Source organism: Protomyctophum parallelum, assembly GCF_964188405.1.
Source record: "Protomyctophum parallelum genome assembly, chromosome: 14".
Classification (NCBI taxonomy): Eukaryota; Metazoa; Chordata; class Actinopteri; order Myctophiformes; family Myctophidae; genus Protomyctophum; species Protomyctophum parallelum.
In genome coordinates this window covers 42,472,867-42,492,267 of record NC_139709.1, presented here as the reverse complement: position 1 = coordinate 42,492,267, position 19,401 = coordinate 42,472,867, and the positions used below count along the sequence as shown (strand labels likewise).

Below are 19,401 nucleotides of genomic sequence, written 5' to 3'. Positions count from 1 at the left end.
CAACCCCTCCATGGGCTCCAGACCGATCAGGTTCCAATCACAGCCCACTTCCCCTCTAACAGCTAAGCCACAGTACTGTCGGCCGTTTAACATACAGTATGCATGTTTTAGCCTGTCAAACATTTCAGTTAAATCAGACCACTTGAATCCCATGCCACTTTGAGCTTCTGTAAATGTAAACTTTATTACCACTCCCTCCTTCATATGTATATAACAGACTTTTCTGTGTGGAAGCCATCCCAGCTAGTCTGCCTGTATCTAATGGATATACAGCCCCCCACCCACCCACTCACCCACCAAAAAAAGAAAAGTCTGGGCTCAGTCCCGTGACCACAAAACACACAAACACTATATATCACAAACACGCGCTGATGGACAGGCTATAACATGGGCCTCTGAATCCCACCGGTATTCAATAATTAAAAGACATTAAAATGCCTAACTGCGGCCAGAATAAACACTTCGCCATGAGGTAAGAAGCTTGATGCCGGGCCGCGCTGCGAAGCAAAGCTCATTTATTTTACGCGTTTAACGTCTTGCTAAGCCATTTTTTGCGGGGGAAAAACAAGTGCTTGAATGGTATTGGCTTTGGCAGGCCGCTCTGTACCGCGGGCACCACTGAGCCTCTCTGTGACATCCTCGGCCTCTGTACAGACAACGTCAATGCACACACAGAGAGAGAGTATATTTATGGAGACGCTGGCCGCATATTCTCAGACTGTAGTGACAAATAGATGCTGTGTCAAGTTCAACATGAGTCCAGTTACCGTATGTCTTTAACGACATTAATGCATCAATTTAAAAGAAAAAAGATCTACGAGATCTACAAGCTCACAATGCGTTGTGAGCTTGTAGATCTGCTATTTGTCATGTGACGTAGTATATATGGTTAACATGCACAGCAGATCAGTAACATAGTTTTAACTCGCTGTTTTGTAAATATTTATATTTATGTGCTTTATGAATGAAAGGAAAAGAAAGGGAAAATGTGCTATTGCTATAGGAACATGAAGGAATAATGAACATACAGGAATACTGAGCAAAATGCCAGATATGTTCGTGCAAGCATCGAACATCACCCATGTGAACATGGCCTAATCACCCTCCTTGATGGAAGGCAAATGATTGTGTGCATCACGCCAATAGCAGCTAATAGTACAAGCAAGGTGAAGGAACAATGAGCAATGATTTGATGGCTAATTGTCCGGAAACCACTGCCCTGGAGCATTACAGCTGCGCCTTTTTAGTCTCTCCGTCACTTTTTTTCATTGGGCTGAATGAGACGTGTCTCGGTTTACGGGACACATAAGTTCTGCGGCCTCCAATTACCCAATCAGAGCGACCGCAAAGCCATAACTCTAGCTCTGGTGATAAAGTCTCTGGTCTACTCAAGTATGCATAGGCACACATCGCTGTCTCTATTTCTGGGAATGTGCTCAGTAGACAGAGAGGCAAAGCAAAAATGAGCATGAAATCTTTAAATAAGTAGCTGCTCTAAGGCTTTAAAAATAAGTTGAAATATAGATACAGTATGAAATGTGGCCTAGTGTGTTACAAATGGCTACTGGGACAAAGCACGTACATTCCGACCTACTCCAATGGATTCACCTGCAGGAAAAATGCAGTTCTTTACTAAAATACTATTCTCACCATTAAATATCTCATATGACATATGAAAGTGTTAAGAACCTTAGTTATGGGGCATATGGTGACGGCACCAGGGTAGGGTTCCTGCCCACAACCGGAGACTGGGGTTTCAATGAACATGGACAACTGTGTTCATACAAGTGCTCCGCCAAGCTGGGTGCCTCCAGCTTGGCGGAGCACTTGTATGAACACAGTTGTCCATGTTCACGGGTGGGATGCTGGTTGGAGAGGGTGATCTCTGTCGCTGCAACAGTTAGTCCTAGTTACTCGGGCACCTTTACTGTATTTATTATGGTGGGTATGACATTTAAGCAAGAAACTCTTCAAACAGACATCAAATTGTGGACATATCAGTGAAGGCCTGGCGCTCACCCTCCTCTCATGTTGCCTGGGGTCACCAGTGAAGACAGGGGGCTGTTGGCGCTGAAGTTTCCCTCCAACCTTGCATACTTGGAGCAAGGATTTAAAGACTGTGGGATAATCTCAGCGCTGACTCTCCTATGGACAGCATTGGAAACGGAGTACACGCCTGGAGAAGAGAAGAAAAGATGATAAAATCGTGATATATAACTTATGTAATGCTACATGAGATCTGTTTTAGACGACGACTGCACCATATGTCATCATAAAGCTGTTTTTAGTGGTCACTAAAAACAGAAAAGTAGATAAATGATTAACAAGGGTAAACTTTGAGTACAGTATACGTATACAGTAGTTGAGCTGCGTCACCCATTGCCAGATGAGCTCAGTGTCTTGGAATCTGATTGAATCAGAGATATAATCGAAAGAATCAAGAAGACATATTGCAGACAGATTTGATTATGAAAACAATGCATTGAGTCATTGCATAGAGAGTGGCAAACTATACATACACGGACATCGTCATTACAACAGTTTTGCAATTGTTGAACGGAACGGAACGGAACGGAACGGAACGGAACGGAACGGAACGGAACAGAACAGAACAGAACAGAGCAGAGCAGAGCAGAGCAGAGCAGAACAGAACAGAGCAGAGCAGAGCAGAGCAGAGCAGAGCAGAACAGAACAGAACAGAACAGAACAGAGCAGAGCAGAGCAGAGCAGAACAGAACAGAACAGAACAGAACAGAACAGAACAGAACAGAGCAGAGCAGAGCAGAGCAGAGCAGAACAGAACAGAACAGAACAGAACAGAACAGAACAGCCAAACAAGCAATGAATATAAAAGGTTATTTTTTTAATAGAAAATGTAATGCAGCCAATAGCTTATATGGCACACTTCGTGGAACAATTGCCCGGTGCTGATAAGAACACGGTCCTCTTGGGCACTTTCAACATTAAACACTGGCACGCTTGTTTCGCACTGAATAAACACAGCTTGCAATGTGCCGTTTGAGGACTTTTTCCTCAAAGCCTTCTGGGTACGACTGCAAGTAGTCTGAAGTAATAGACATGGACAGCTCTCCTGGACCCTTTCTCTCCTCCTTTGCCAACTGAGCCTCAGTGTACCTGACAGCTTCTTGAGTCCGGTTCAGCCATTCAAAGAGAGGGAGAGAGCGTAAAGAAGGAGAGGTTGGCTGGAAAAACAGTTTGGAGAGGCTTGAGGGACAGGCAAAGGGAGAAGGGCCAACTTGCCCACAGTCACTGCCCGGTAATTGGACAAGGTAAACACTGGCATGATGAGCTATCATCGAAGGAATGAGAGGGAGGGAGTGAAGGAGCATATGAGGGCATGAGAGAGACAGCTTTAAAATACAAAAATAAAACAGCCCAGGTGTGTTTGGTCTATTACCATTTTCTTTGTTTTTGTTCATTTCCTCAGAGGTGTCAGACACCAAAATGGAGATTTCCGCCGTATTTCACTAGCGTTTCATGTGGACATTCAGTACAGTACCTGTGTAGTCGTCCTGACTGGGAGCAGGGGATCTGTTGCCTCTAAGCTGGGCGGGGGCGGAGCCATGGAGATGCTGCCTGGCCAGACATTCGCTCAACATGTCCGGCTCCAGCACAGAGTGCACTTGAACCTGTCAAACAAGAAATAATTAATTTAACAAAAAGTATAGACAGCGTTTTGATCCATAGTGGATCTTTGTCAGATCAATCAAAAACACTTGTTCAGTCCTTCCATATATAGTCCCCTGCTACATGTCATATAACTCATCAAGATTCCATTGACATTATATCATGGGCTGTTATTCGCTGGTGTGTTTTTTGTGTTAAAAAAGCCATAGAACAAACAGTGTATAAAGGGAATAAGAATGAGACCATCAGTTTAAGCCACTCAATCAATTCACATGACATCACAGACAGAATATTAGAGACCATCCAGAACGATGCGTTTACTTTATGGGATCACATAATCGGCCAAATGACGGAGATTATGCACGTGTCAATAAAAAAGTGCGTAATAGCTCAAAGTTCCTGCATATTTAGCAACTTCCTTGCATATTTCACTGCATAAAATCACATAAATCCTGCATAATCTGTAACTTCTCACATATTTTGCATATTTCAAAACTTTACAGCAAGGGCGGCTGTGGCTCAGGAGATAGAGCAGGTCGTCCAATGATCCCTGGGTCGGCGGTTCGAATCCCGGCTCCTCCAGTCCACATGTCGAAGTGTCCTTGGGCAAGACACTGAACCCTACATTGCCTCCAATGAGTTGGTTGGTGTGAGCTTGCCACCATTGGTGTGTGAATGTGGGAAGTGAGGACGCTGGCGTCGACTGTTCGCCGCTTCACCTCCCAATGTATGAATGAATGAACCATTGTAAAGCGCTTTGAGCACTTGGAAAAGCGCTATAAAAATGCAATTTATTATTATTATTATTATTTTGCATTTAAATATTTTCCACATATTTTGCTAATTTCCACATATTTCACAACTTTCTGCAATTTCCCAGCATAAAATCACATACAAACCTGCATAGGTATTTCATTGTAAAATGAAGGATTTTAGCACGCATAATCAAGTATTTTAACACGCACAATCAAGGATTTTGTTTTTGTGGAGGGCCTAGAACTATATTACGTCTATATTAGTAGCTTTTACTAGTATTACAATTGCAATGCCTTTTTTTATGTCTAATATTTGTGTTTAAGTTCATAAAGTTAAGTATAACTAAATGCATTTAAAAAAAAGAATGTTACTTTTCAGGATTCAAGTAGGGCATTAATTACAAAAAACGGAGATAAGAGGTTTCGGCCCTCTGGAGTGAGTTTGTAAGTATAGTGGCCCTGGTCTAGAATATAAGAGGTTTCGGCCCTCTGGAGTGAGTTTGTAAGTATAGTGGCCCTGGTCTAGAATATAAGAGGTTTCGGCCCTCTGGAGTGAGTTTGTAAGTATAGTGGCCCTGGTCTAGAATATAAAAGGTTTCGGCCCTCTGGAGTGAGTTTGTAAGTATAGTGGCCCTGGTCTAGAATATGTGCAGATTTCTTTTTACCATAGTGGTCAAAATAAATTCAACAAAACTTTGAACAGATAATATATTCACAAAGAATTCCTAGAAACCCAGATCAGAACAGTAGCTGTCCAGGAAATTTGTCTTGGTTGCAAACCACAGTCACAAATGTATCAAAGGTATCAAAGGCATATTTAATATTGTGCGGAAGCACACATGCTCCACATGCGTACAAGGAGAAGGAGATTACGGTAAGCCTTGTTGTTTTGTGAAGGAACACATTTTTCCAATTTTGGGTAATGGAACCCGAATAACCCTAAATTATGAGGTAATTCACTTATCTCTTGCTATGAATCCTCATTTCTTAGACTAATTGAAGATGTAAGATGTGTTCTCTTAAGGGTATTCTCCTGTTCATTTTCTATGAAACACAGCCTGGCTCTTGTTTGGCTTTTTGGTGATTCAACTACAATGCAGCATGACTAGAGTCCTTTTTAGGCAAGACTGTTCCAAAACGTTCAAACAAAAAAAGAGCCCCCTGTCCAGAACAAACCCAAAGACATCTCCGGTACTTAAAAGGACATTTTCTAATGACAGTCGCAAAACAACAAAACAATGAGGGCAAAGCGACACTTAATCAGTAAAAAAAAGAAATCAAACAAATAAACCAATGTTTACGAACACACATACTTCAAAAAACTGTGACTCAATTCATTTGAGGAAACGCAGAGCTGTAAGTGGTTGAATTAATTAAGTGTTTGTTGTGACAAGAGAAAGTCCCAACCAAGTCTCCGGGGGGAAAAAGCTTCAGGTCCAATGCGTGTTACCCGCGTGTCACAAACATACAAGCACACGTGTCTCTGCTTAAATGAAACGAGGCATAGGAATAGCATGCCAAAGTGGTCCACTGTCACTTATGACCCGTAGAAAACAAACAGCGCGCCAGATAGCATCGAACAATAGGCCCCCTATTCCACTTCCAGGGAATGTGAACGAATAATACAGTGTGTTGCGCTGCATTTCATCTTTACAGAATCCTAAACACACTCCAACTACAGCCCCCCCTCCTAACACGCACGCACGCACTAACACGCACGCACGCACACACACGCGCACGCACACACGCACGCACGCACGCACGCACTCACGCACACACACACACACACACACACCACACACCACACACCACACACACACACACATCCTATTCTCTCCACTAAGCAAGCCCCCCATCTCATGCCTCCTCTTCCTGCTCTTCTCTTTCTCTCCTCCTCCTACCTTTCCCCTCATATCTCTTTCTCTGTCATGGGCAAACAAAGTTTTTGTGTACTTATTGTCTCTCTCCTCCTTCCACAAAGGTTCCTTCTTGCTCATTTCCATCTGAGATTTCCATATTCTACTTATCTGTCTTAACCCTATTCTTCACTCGCAAACATTTTTCTCTTTATCACTCTCTCTCTCTTCTTCAACCTCACACTCTCCCCCTTAACTGCTCTCTTGCTATCCCTCATACAATGTTTTTCCTTCTCTCTTTGACCCCCCTATCCCGCCCCCACTACCCCCCTTCACGACAACCAGCTGCCGAACGGAGTGTTGTTGGTACCTTCGTTTCCCTCTCCTGGAGCCCCTTGGCTGAGTGGGCCTTGACGTGCTTGCGCAGGGAGCTGGGGTCCGTATAGCGCTTGGTGCAGCCTTGGATCTGACAGGCGTATGGCTTCTGTGAGGCCACCAATGAAAGAGACAATGCGGAAGAAGAAGAAGAAGTAGAAGAAATCAGGTGTGGGGAGGAACGTTCGTCAGTATAAGAGCATCATTTGATGAGTACATCATTTAAATCAAAGCAAAGTTTCACACCTGGGGAAGATTGTAGCGTTGGATATTGGGGTCAAACAAGTTTGAATAGTAAAGCCTCAAGTGTATACAAATAATACAAGTTCAGGTTTAGGTGATCCGGAATCACTGCCAGGTGTGTCACAAGTGGGATATTATATACAGCAGTGGAGTAGAGTGTGCTAAATATATACAAATATTTAGGATCCTCCCAATGTTATAAACCTTTTACATCCCAGTGTAGTAAATCTTACCATACCTACTATATTTCATCTGTAAGCTTAAAGGGAGAAGGAGAAAGGAGAGTTGAAGTTCACATCAAGATTAGGACTTGGCTCAGTGCAGTTCAAGTACATTTTAAATTTTAATTTACCGGTAAATGGAAAAGAAAATGTAATCCTGTGTTACAGCATATTATAGTCAACCCCCCATAAAATGTGTTTTCTTGTTTTGTTTTCAGGTTTTCTAACCCTAAATCTTTGCCACAACACTGCGCAAATTGCTCTGTACAAATGACTAAAGTATTAAAGTATTTGTATTTATTTTAAATTAATTGCAATACTTCCTTGATATATAGCTTGATGTAGCCTACCATCAGTTAAAACACTCCTTTGGAACTCTTGTAGCTGTACTGTACTGTAGCTAAGATGAACAAGCGGAAACATTTCTGCATAGCAGTTGCCAAGTTGACCAGGTGGAGTGAGTTATGCTTTTATGAAAACCTTTTATTAAAAGACAACAATGCAATGTGTATTTTATGTTCAAAATGTTGTTGCTGGAATCTTAAAGCACTAACATTCTCACACAGGGCCCCATGCGGCTAGATATAGTGACTTTGGTCTTTGGTCATCTTTTGTTAAATATGAGAGTGACTGTGGTTTACAAAGATGAAATGAAATGGGACAATACAAGAATAACTACTCACACCCTTGAAAATCTTTCTGTCAAAACCCTCAAGCAAAAAACATATAGCGGGCATGGGCCATGGCTCAATGGTCCAGGCACCTTGACTGGTAATCCAGTCTGGCAGTGTGCCGCGGGTTCGACTCCTGTTCCCGACGGCCCTTACTGCATGTCTTCCCCCCCATCTCTCTCCCCATTTCCTGTCAGCCTGACTCCCTCTTTCCCAGGTGTTTCGCTTTGATTTAGTCTAAACCTTCACTAAAACTATGCCTAAAACCCTGTCCACCATGCCCAAACTCCTGGGAAAGAGTGAGTCCCTGAAGAGGAGGGCTGAGTGTGGACCAAACGGGCCAACATCCTGTTATCCACATTTTTAGGCAACATGAATTATGAATGAATATGAAACAAACAGCAGCGGGCGCCGTTCTTCCTTTTTTGCCGATGGGTTCCCAGATTGGTCGAAATGTAATACGGGGTAAAATCTTGACATATTCCCCAAATGTATTGTATTTACAGTAAACCGATCTATGTGCTTTAATCCATAGTGTCCTAAAATGTGGAACTAAATAAGAATCTATTCTATATTGATTACCTGTTCCAAAATAAAATAAATAATACATAAATACATATTACATGTATGTGTCCAGACGGTTTTGAGAGATACCATGGACAGACTGATTGAGCCGCCTTTATTAGCCAGTAGGCTATGAATAGAAACCACAAAATGGAGAAAATCGTGCCTCATGCGCAGTGTTTACTGCTCTATCCTCTCCCTGGTCATTAAAGTGTAACAGGAGATGTGCACTTGGCTGGATTACCACTCAAACCTGCCATTCTAAAGAAAAGGAAAAGGGGGGGAAAGAGAATTAAAAAAGTGTTTTATAGAACAGATCTGCCATACAGAAATCTAGTTGCACAATCTCAAGGAATGAAAGTGTTCATGTAACTGAATATGGAGATGAAAAACAAGCAAGAGAGCGCTACTGCTAATGAGATACAAATTTGTTTGAAAATGGCCAATGCACAAACTCATCACTCATTGTGATGTGACATGTTCTGAGCTTGTAAGAGATGCCATTTTGGAAAATGTTTAGAATTTTTTAAAACCTTTGGCGTTTTTTTTTAAGATTTCCACCCAAATATGGGGTAACTACTTAGGGTGAAAGTAGTTAAAATACGTTATTGTGTACTGTATGTGAGCACATACCCGTGTGTGACAGAGAGGTTTGTACTTTGTACTAGACATGAATTTATATTTGGAATTGGTGTGTGCGCACATGGGCGTGTATGGGTTACTGTTCATACATTCACACTACAGTACTCATTGCGGTCCAATAAACAATCAACGTGGCTAAACTCATTCTAAACTGAAGCCATGCGTGACTGGAAGGTTGTGGCTGGATCCAGAGTTTAGGCAGTGTTGGAAGACGTACTCACATTACTTAAGTAAAAGTATCAATGCCACAAGGTAATCAGTTTACTTAACACCTGTCAGGAGAGCAAAAGGGTCAATGTAATTTACCTTTTGTACATACTGTATAGTGTTTGTATTTGTAGATGATATGAATTATTTTGTTAATTTTGTATAATATGAATTGATACATAAGAGGCCACGATGGAAACAAGTTCCCTGGACCTTTTTGTGTTATCCTTTTAGCTTTAATGTCTTACTGTACGTATGTACGTGCTGTTTACATGACTAATACAATATCCAATCAATAAAGAAATAAAGTAAGTAACTAGTAACTAAAATGTTCAAATAATTGTATTGGAGTAAAAAGTGCAATAGTCTCTGTTTCTGCAATTTGCCTCTGAGACAGGCCCGGCGCCACGAGGGGGCAAAGGGGGTGTTTGCCCCCTTAGATCAACCTCTCTGCCCCCTTAGATCAAAAGTGGATTTTTTTTTTAAATAAATATAATATATATATATATATTTTTGTGTGTAACTAATAATGCGCGATAATGTAACTACCTTGCGCGATGGATTGGTTTTTGGTTATTGGTTATAACTATAGTTACAGACAAAACAATGGTACATTTCCAGGCATTGAAAGGAAGTAGGTAAGGATGCATCTTCATACAAGATGCAGCAGGATCTTAATGAGCTCCCATCTAGAACTGGAAAAACAACATTCATCACCTATCGGACATCCTTGGGGTGGGGAGGGGTGCTATGTCATTGTTGCAGTGGTCAGGGTGATTCAAGTTTCTTTATTATGGAAAAAGATCCCTTGAGAGAAGCTAATTCATGCTAATGTTCCAGGCTCCAGTTGGGGGCACTGGTGATGGCTTCCTAGTTCCAGCAGAAGAAGACTTGAATGTATTTAATGTAACATTATGTCACCATAACGTGGTTATTATTATAGTTGCTTTGGAATGTACCTGCCATGAAAATTAAGGTCATAATAACGCAGATCGCATCGATATGTAATATAGCGCGATAATGTACTTGTTCTACAGGATAAGGATTGATCAATATAATGCTAAATGTAGGGTATATGAAAACAAGCCCAAAATAAGTGAAAATAGCCGATTTAGCCGATGCAGAATTTGATCAACTGTGGGCTGACACTGTAGCTGATGATGCGACACCGGGACGTCCAAAACGGCAACAACAAGTCAGCTGTTTTCTGCAGGATTTCGTTGTCGAGGAGAGTCTTGGTCAACGTGAAGCGAGCACAGAACAGGAGTGCAAGCGGCTGTTTTTTGGCATTCTGGACTCTGTTCTTGGTGAAATGACCGCGCGTTTCAGCGAGCGCAACAGCACGTATATCCAAGCTTTGGATGCACTCGACCCTTCCAGCAAGAACTTTTTGAATTCCAGCAAAGTGAAGCCACTACTGGATTTGACGAACACTGAAACAAACGAGGCACAGTTTACCGTTGCACGTGCCTTTTTTGAGCGCCCAGGCACAGGCTCAGCGGACAAGAAGCAGGAGAAAGTGACTTTGTGCCAACTTATTTTGGAACACGCAGCTCTCTGGCCAGTGGTGCTGACTGCATTCAAACACGACGCACTGACATTTGGGGCCTCGACTGCTATGTGCGAGAATTCTTTCTCCACGCTGAAGAATGTATTCTCTGATCACCGACGCAGTATGCTACACAATCGGAAAGCCAATCTGATCCAACTGGCATTCGAGAATGACTTGACTAAGAAGTTCAGAGACGAATGGAAAGAAATGCTGCTCAACTCATCCAAAAGAAGACTGCAGCTATACTGACAAGGACTATTGAACAGCTTTTTTTAAGCAAGCTGTAATTCCGAGACAAATTTTTGTATATCTGAACTGTAAATATACCCTTTTCCATTTCTTATTATATTTTTTACCACAAATTATCGTTGCCGCCTGCCTCTCTTTTTTTTGATAGCCTATAAACTGTCTTACTGAGGCCTTTTTTGTATATAGCCTAAGCCACTGTATATATATATACATTTTCTTAACAGTTTTTATTATTGTATGCTTTGACAATGCAAACGTATGTTTATCATGCCAATAAGACAATAAATATCTTTGCATTGAAATTGAAATGTGTACGTGTACCATTACTTTACATTTGACTTTTTAATTAATATATATTTTAACGCATGTGTGCAGGGCAAGCTTCTGTCACATCAGACTGTCACACTCTCCCCCGGCACACGGTCCACTGTTCATAATCATAAAGTTAATGTATTCTTTTCCAGAATTCGAATAAAAAAAGTGAAAAATAATTCAGGATTCCAATAAATAAATAGCAAAAAAGCAGATCTACAAGCTCAAAATGCATTGCACTGCGACACGTTTTGAGCTCAAAGTGCACCAGATTGAAGCATTTTCATCGCAAAATTTGGCCCCCTCAAAAATCTCAATTGCCCCCTCAGTCATTTCATCCTGGCGCCGGGCCTGCTCTGAGATGTAGTGGAGTAGAAGTAAAAGTATAGAAAATTGGAAATACGCCAGGAAAGTAAAAGTACCTCAAAATTGTGCTTAAGTACAGTACTTGAGTACACCACAATATTAGTACAGCTTACTGACCGTGTCCAGGTGAGTGCGCTGGTGCTTGGCGCGGTCACTGGAGTTACTGAAGGCTTTGAGACAGCCAGGGTTTTGGCAGATGTAGGGCTTCTCTCCTGTGTGGCTCCGCAGATGAATCTTGAGGTTCTCCAGACGTGAGAACGCCTTAGAACAGCCCTCAAACTAGGACACACGCACACGCACACGCACACGCACACGCGCACACACACACACACACACACACACACACACACACACACACACACACACACACACAAAAATAACCTTTCCTGCACAGGTAGGACTGTGGCAGACAGTCACTTCAAAGGCTGGGCCCTGACTAACGTTCAGGGTGTAATGTATATTATGTCAGCACAGGCGTCATTTGGGGTCCCACCCCTATAGCGTTCGATAATAATAAAATAGTTGAAAATAAACTTATTTGTCTTGTGCCATTCATAACATCAAATGTTCTCTGAACATGTTTTGCTGACTACTCTGATTTTAGTACGACGCTAAGTACATCTCATTCAATGCCATTTCATCAACATGTGACACATGTTACAGATGTGATTTCTTGTCTTTAACCAATAACAACATTCATACTAACGTAGTGTCCCTATTTTTGGGCATTCATTCTTCCCCAAAATAGCGAAAATAGCTAATCTCCAAAATGATGATGCATCGCATGGCAACAACCTTTCTTTCTGAAAATGTATTTGTAAATACACAAGTAGTAGATTTGTGATGACTCAGGAATCCACAAGCGGGTCATCAGATTCTATGTAAATGCCCTGGGACAAATTGCCTCAGTAAAACACAATATACAGAGACAGAGCCACTGCAATGATACTTATTTGCGTGTGAGTGTTTCACACCGACAAGAGCAGATCTACTTGCAATAAACAATGGCAGAACTATTCTAAAGAACAGCAGATCTACAAGCTCACAATGCAATGCAGGGCTTGTAGATCGGCTGAGTACAAATGAAGCTTCAGGTATCTTCAGTACGGGCATACAGTGCAAGGTTGTGTTCACTGTTCACATAAGCATACTGTATACTGTACTATACTTTATGAACACAAGCAAAAATATAACCAACCACACACACACACATACAGACACACACACACACACACACACACACACACACACACACACACACACACGTGTAGGCACATATAGGAACAAACCACAAAGACACATACATAATGCTAAGAGCATGATATGAGAAACGTTGTTACAGTAGCTGCTGGTAAAAGCATTTCTCTTGGACATGGGCCAGAGAAGAAGTAAATACCACACACTCTGTGGGCAGCCACCTCGCCTGATGCCTCACAGACAGCTAGTCACTGCACACCAGCACACCAGGGCGGCGGTGGCTCAGGGGTAGAGTGGCTGGATGGTGGCTGGATGGTAACCGCAAGGTTGCCAGTTCGAACTCGGGCTCCCCCAGAGTTAGTGTCGAAGTGTCCTTGAGCAAGACACTGAACCCCTAATTGCTCCTGATGTGCTGGTTGATGCCTTGCATGGTTTCCGCCGCCATCGGTGTTGCACAATCTATGTAAAGCGCCTTGAATAAAGGCGCTATATAAATGCACTATTTACCACCGTAGCATGGTATCATAGACCCAGAACCTCATAGAAATATATCAATATGTCTTTAGCAACAGCGCCTCCACCATCACAAATGTCTCATACATTTTAGATGCAACTGAATCAGTTACTCGCATTTGCAAATATTTGTTTTAACCATGTTGTCGTGCCAGATGCGCGGGTTTGCCACACAGAACCATACAGCGAGTATGTGCTGAAATAAACAATGATAGGAGGGCATTATAAAGTCAATATAGTGTGCATAAAAAAAGTGCATATACTTCTGTGATTCCCTGACACCATTGTGAACTGTGCCAATGTGTTAAATCCAATCCACATGGTGCTCCAAACCGATTAAAACAAACCAAAATAATTATTTACAACTAATTTAAACAGGGTCTGATTTATATACTGCAACACAGACAGCATACAGTATACTGTATCCTTTTCAAGACAATCCAAAAACAAACGTTTTTCTCTTCCTTACGTTCATTCCACAGTTTTATTGGCTCTCACTAATGAGATAATAAATGTCATTCAGCTCATTGAGTTTAACGAGCTTCAACAAAATGTATGCTGTTCAATCCAAGGCCTGCTGAACCTGCACACAATAACCTAAAGTCCTAAAGTCAACAGCAGCTCATTAAAAATACAGGGTTGTAGAGGTGATCCTTCTGAAACATTTGAATGGTTTATGTCCACATCAACTGTGCATGCACACTCACACACGCACACGCACACGCGCACACGCACACGCACACGCACACGCACACGCACACACACACACACACACACACACACACACACACACACACACACACACACACACACACACACAAACCATTGCATATGCAATATATTATGTCCTGGGTAACTGAGGATAACACAACAAACATTATGCAACTTTTACAATCCACTATGTCAAGTTAGACGAAACTGCACTTACAGTACAGCAGTTACCTTCGTTTGAGTAATTTGAAAGGAAATGTTTGAACTGCAGGATGCTACATATGCATCCAATCTTCCCCATTACAGTTCAACCCTATGGCTACTACAGTTTAAAGGCCATGAAACAAAAAAATAAAACAAATGAAACTATATCCGTCCGATTATATGTAGCTCCTAAGAAGAAACATTTCTCATGTTGTTCACATGGTTAGAAAATTAAGCACAGCTTCATCTAAGCTTTCAGATGAAAACGTTTATGCACTTTATTCCCTTGGCTTGTGAGTATAATGTGTCTTTCTCTGAAAGGCTCTGAATATTCTAAATGGAACTTCATTCCAAACAATGCCTTCCATTAATTCCACATGCCATGGGGCTGATTTAAGCATTGTTTCAATAAATTGTGAATTTTAAGTGACATCAAAAATACACTCACTCTCTCAAAGTGACTTAAAATACGTACATACTGTGTCTCATACAGCGTACAGTTTCACTGCCATTGTATTTGTGGATGTGGTGGTCTATGTATTCAAACTGTTCTTGACAAACCTCTACTCTACTCAGTTTTGTATTGCAACGACCAGACCCCAGATGGGCCGGGCAAAATATATAGAAACCCATATTTAGAACCAGTAACTGACTTAATCTTGCTCACTAGGTAACCGTTAATCAAATAATCGAGAAGCCCAAACCCCTTTAATTTGTTATATTAAAAAGAAAAAACACAAGGAGAAAAAAGATCAACCCTGTAGGCCCTATTATACTTTGTTGTACAATGGTGACGTACAAAAACAGTAAAACATGGCAGATCTATAAGATCTACGAGTTCTAACCTCGTAGTCATCATAGCATCAGGCGCAGCTCCATATATTGTAATATTGTCATAGCGCCCAGCCCTATTGACCTCACTATATTCTCCATGGAAAGATGAATGTTTTTGTTTTCATGTAGTAGCTATACTTCATCACTGTCTGGTATGATTTCTGCTGGAGGCAAATCTGAGGGAATACTTATAATAGAAATACATACCAGTATATCTTTCTGCAGGAAAGAAACGTATGTGCTATATGTAAAGCCACTAAAATGCTGAACACAGTATACAGTATGTAGGCCAAACACTGTAAGATATGCATGGCTGATTCTTCCATGGTTACGTTGAAACCGCCATAGGGAGCTCAACATGAATAGTACCTGTCTAATCTTAGACTTGACGTTATGAGCTGGTAAATTACCATGAATTCATGAACAAACACAGAGTATATTCATAAGAAATATTCCTTTTCCACCACTGCAATAGGAGTGACTTAATTTTCATGTTTTTGGCTCAGGTGTTGTATGAAAATAAAATTACTTATTCCACATTGAGATTTTATACAAGTCTCACGAGCGTGACTAATAACTCCTTTCTGTGGTGATGCTTTCTGCTGTTTATTTAATCATATTAATCTGTCAGTGGGCAAAACTCCACATTAATATATTTACAAGTTGGCGGCAGATTAGGTCATATTTAATGAACTAATTCAATTTCACAGCCTTGTGTCCTGTAGTAGTGTAGGTTTGTCTGAATAGCACTAATGGAAGACACGGTATGATGACATTAGTGGAACCATGGGGGAATTACAGAAAGTCTTACTCACACTTCATCTGAGGGCTGCTGAGAGAGAGAGAGAGGGGGGGGGGGAGAGAGAGAGAGAGAGAGAGAGAGAGAGAGAGAGAGAGAGAGAGACAGAGAGAGAGAGATTTGGCAACAAAACACAAGGTCATCATGGGAAAGACACCGGTCATTCTCTCCCAAGAATGACCAAGGTTGTGCTTCAGGATGTGAACTGTAGATGATGCATGGGCCCAGGGGACTGTTGTACATTTTAAAAGACAGGTCGTCAGCCCTAGTCTTGTCTCTGTCGTGGACTTTGCCAAAGTCCTTTTTATTCATGGGTCACAGGTCTCAAAGCTCTATTCTAATTCTGTCCTTTAATAAAACTAGTGACTAGAAAGTGTATTTAAATGTGTAAAAACAACAACAACAACAACCCAGAAACACCAGTATGGTGTCGCTCAGAGATTGGATTCTGTAGGGGTGGGAATGGAGCCTTGTGTAGACTAGTGGTGTTTTTGAAGGCATCAGTATTGACTTGATGCTCGGGTGGCACAGTGGTTAAAGTGCCTGCCCACCACCACAGAGGTCATGGGTTCAAAGCCAATGAGGTGCATCCGGCTTTGTCGACCATCTACACATACACAATTTTGGTCCGTGTTCGGGGGAGGGAAGCTGGGTGGGTTGGCAGTGCACCTGTCAGCAGGGAGTGTTGGGCCGGAGGAGTAGGAGCAAGGCTCTATACGACCTCCTGCTGGGGGCTGGAGGAGTAGGACCAAGGCTCTACGACCTCCTGCTGGGGGCTCCTCACTGGAGGAGTAGAACGAAGGCTCTATACGACCTCCTGCTGGGGGCTGGAGGAGTAGGACCAAGGCTCTACGACCTCCTGCTGGGGGCTCCTCACTGGAGGAGTAGAACGAAGGCTCTATACGACCTCCTGCTGGGGGCTGGAGGAGTAGGACCAAGGCTCTACGACCTCCTGCTGGGGGCTCCTCACTGGAGGAGTAGGACGAAGGCTCTATACGACCTCCTGCTGGGGGCTCCTCACTGGTTGAGTCAGGATACAACAGCAGTGACAACACAGAAATGTGTGTGAGGAGGAAACAATTGCCATAACGACTAAATTGGGGAAAAAAAGAAGAAAGTATTGACAGGTCTCATCTCCAGAATGGTCTTGACAAAACATCTATGATTGTCAGTGACATGGTCAGGTGCTTAGTATTTTAGAATCAGTCTGTCAGAATCCATATGTCTTGGGGTGTTTTGCTTTAACGTCAGCTGTTATGTTACGTACTATTGTTTAATTGAGATGAATGCTGTGTATTTGACTAACCAGAAAATAACAAGCAGATCTTTGTATTCTTCATTAAGCTGTCGCACTCTCTATTCATTAGACAGAGAGAGAGAGCACAGAGCCACGATTCTCGCTTTGGTGTAGATGAGTAAGGGAAACCCGTCTGGAGGAGAGGAAACCATCATCCCTCTCTCTCTCTTCTCAGAGACAGTCTCTCCATCACTAAAGCAGTCTGGAATTAAGCTGTGGTGTGATGTACAGTAAGAACTCAAACCCAGTTAGGTTAAAGCTTTTCAAACTCTTTTCATTCCTAAATGGCACCTGTAAGGAAAGATTTACATACAGCAAAAACCCCTAAGAGGCTGTTCTTCACCGGGATTATGGGAGACCACTGTGGCATTTATATGGAAGTGATAAAAGCTTGCATACTGAATGAAAGGTTTTCTTCTATGTGATATACATAGCAATAAATATTAGTATAAAACAAGTAAAATGGCATATAGCATCCCAGTTAACATGTGAGATAATTATGTGCGGATAGCCATTCGTTATCAGTAGGCCTACGGCTGAGGCTGCATACAACAAAGTATGTTTGACCAAAGAGAAATGGCCACTGTAATCAAATAAATAAAAATTAAAAATTTAATTAAAATACAATGAATGTGGCAACACTCACCATGCACTTGTTGGGTTTCTCCCCAGAATGTACCCTCATGTGGATCAGAAGCTTGTAGCGGGCATTAAAGGGCTTGTAACGTCTCACGCAGCCCGCCCAGAAACAGGCAAACTCCTCCCCTTTCCGCTGGTCTATGTGCGCCTTCTCAATGTGCCTCACCAGCTCTTCCTGGTGGCCATATGTTGCACTGCAGTCGATCCAGCGACACTGGCCCTGTTGGTCCATTGTCGCGTCTGCTCCAGGAGGTCCAGGAAGCCTCGGAGACTGAAGAGGGGATCGGTCCTCACCAGTCAGGCCTTGCTCGCCTTGGAGGGGTTGGCTCAGATGGAACAGCTCCCCCTGAGCATGGTTGCTGAGTTGAAACAAGTCTGCCTCACATGTTAGGAAGTCATCTATTGGCTCCTGCTTTATGGAGTGATACTCAACCTGAAGCTTCTGCTGGTGCTGACGACACTTGTTGAGGGATATGTGGGCCCCAACGGCGCTACTAAGAGGGGAAGAGGAGGTCAGCAATAGTGAGGATGAGGAAGAGGTAGAGGAGACAGAAGAGGAGGGGGAGCAGAAGGAGGAAGAGGAGGGGGAGGTGGAGTGCATCTGGTGAAAACCTTCCTGCCTTTGGGCACTATGCTTCGCTTCTGTGTGAAATGTAGGTGAAAAGTCTTCCAATGTCCTATTTATAGGAGATCCGTTTGTCCTATAGGAAGAGCAGAGGAGGGAGGTGAGGTCCAGCCCCAGGGAGGTAAGAGACAGGGAAGTCCTTGGATGATAACACAGACCAACACCCCCTGAATGGATAGACGGAAGTGAATGACAGAGCTCCCCAGGGGACGATGGAGCTTCAAAATCCTCTGTGTCCTCGAATACACTGCCAAAACCAGGTAGGGTTAGTTGGGTGTCTGTGGGCCCAAGATCTGGGGGCCACATGTTATCCTCCTCTTCCTTTTTCCTATTAAAAAGATCCCTGTAGTGAAATTGTTGTTGTTGATTCAGATGGAGCTGATGAAAACCCTGTTTAAGTCTCCATCGTTAGAGAGGAGATCCAGAGCATCTTTTAATGCTCATGAGCCGATACACTGCCGCTGGCCATGCTCGTTTGGACTCTGGTTTACTCAACGTTCTTTCATAGGTGCCAAACTGGTGCATGGTCAATATCTCCTTTGTGCACTGTGGGAGACAAAAAACAAAACAAACCTTGACTTGAGTCATTTGATAGAAAGAAACACTAATATAAAACATTTTTGCACACACTGTAACATTACTACAAATTAAAACTGTGAGCAGAATTGGCAAAAGTGACTGCAAATGCTTTTTTTCTTTTTATATATATTTTTTATCCCACGACTTTGTAACCCATTTTTCACCCCTGTGTCAATCATCTAATGTGATCCTGGGCTCTACACACCCTCCACCAACCTAGTCCCCATATATGGGGGACAAGGGGAGAGCAACGGACTTGAACTCATGCTTCCTTCATGCCTGAGTGTCCAAGTTGCTTTTACACCTGACAGGGGGGAGTTTCCCTGGTTGGACGTAGCGCGT

The 19,401-nt window shown here is 42.5% G+C and overlaps 1 protein-coding gene across 4 annotated transcripts in view; it reads right to left on the bottom strand.

Annotated features, from left to right (window-relative positions):
* The window catches only part of glis1a (GLIS family zinc finger 1a), a 34,648-nt gene that overhangs the window by 6,016 nt on the left and 9,231 nt on the right, over nt 1-19,401 (bottom strand). For all 4 annotated transcript variants that reach the window (XM_083781205.1, XM_083781207.1, XM_083781206.1 and 1 more), the window contains 5 exons: nt 17,863-19,026; nt 11,779-11,940; nt 6,630-6,743; nt 3,521-3,650; nt 2,020-2,176 (listed from right to left, as the gene is read on the bottom strand). In XM_083781205.1, coding sequence (XP_083637331.1) covers nt 2,020-2,176; nt 3,521-3,650; nt 6,630-6,743; nt 11,779-11,940; nt 17,863-18,786 — 1,487 coding nt within the window. In that variant the 5' untranslated portion in view covers nt 18,787-19,026. The remainder of the gene's footprint in view (nt 1-2,019; nt 2,177-3,520; nt 3,651-6,629; nt 6,744-11,778; nt 11,941-17,862; nt 19,027-19,401) is intronic.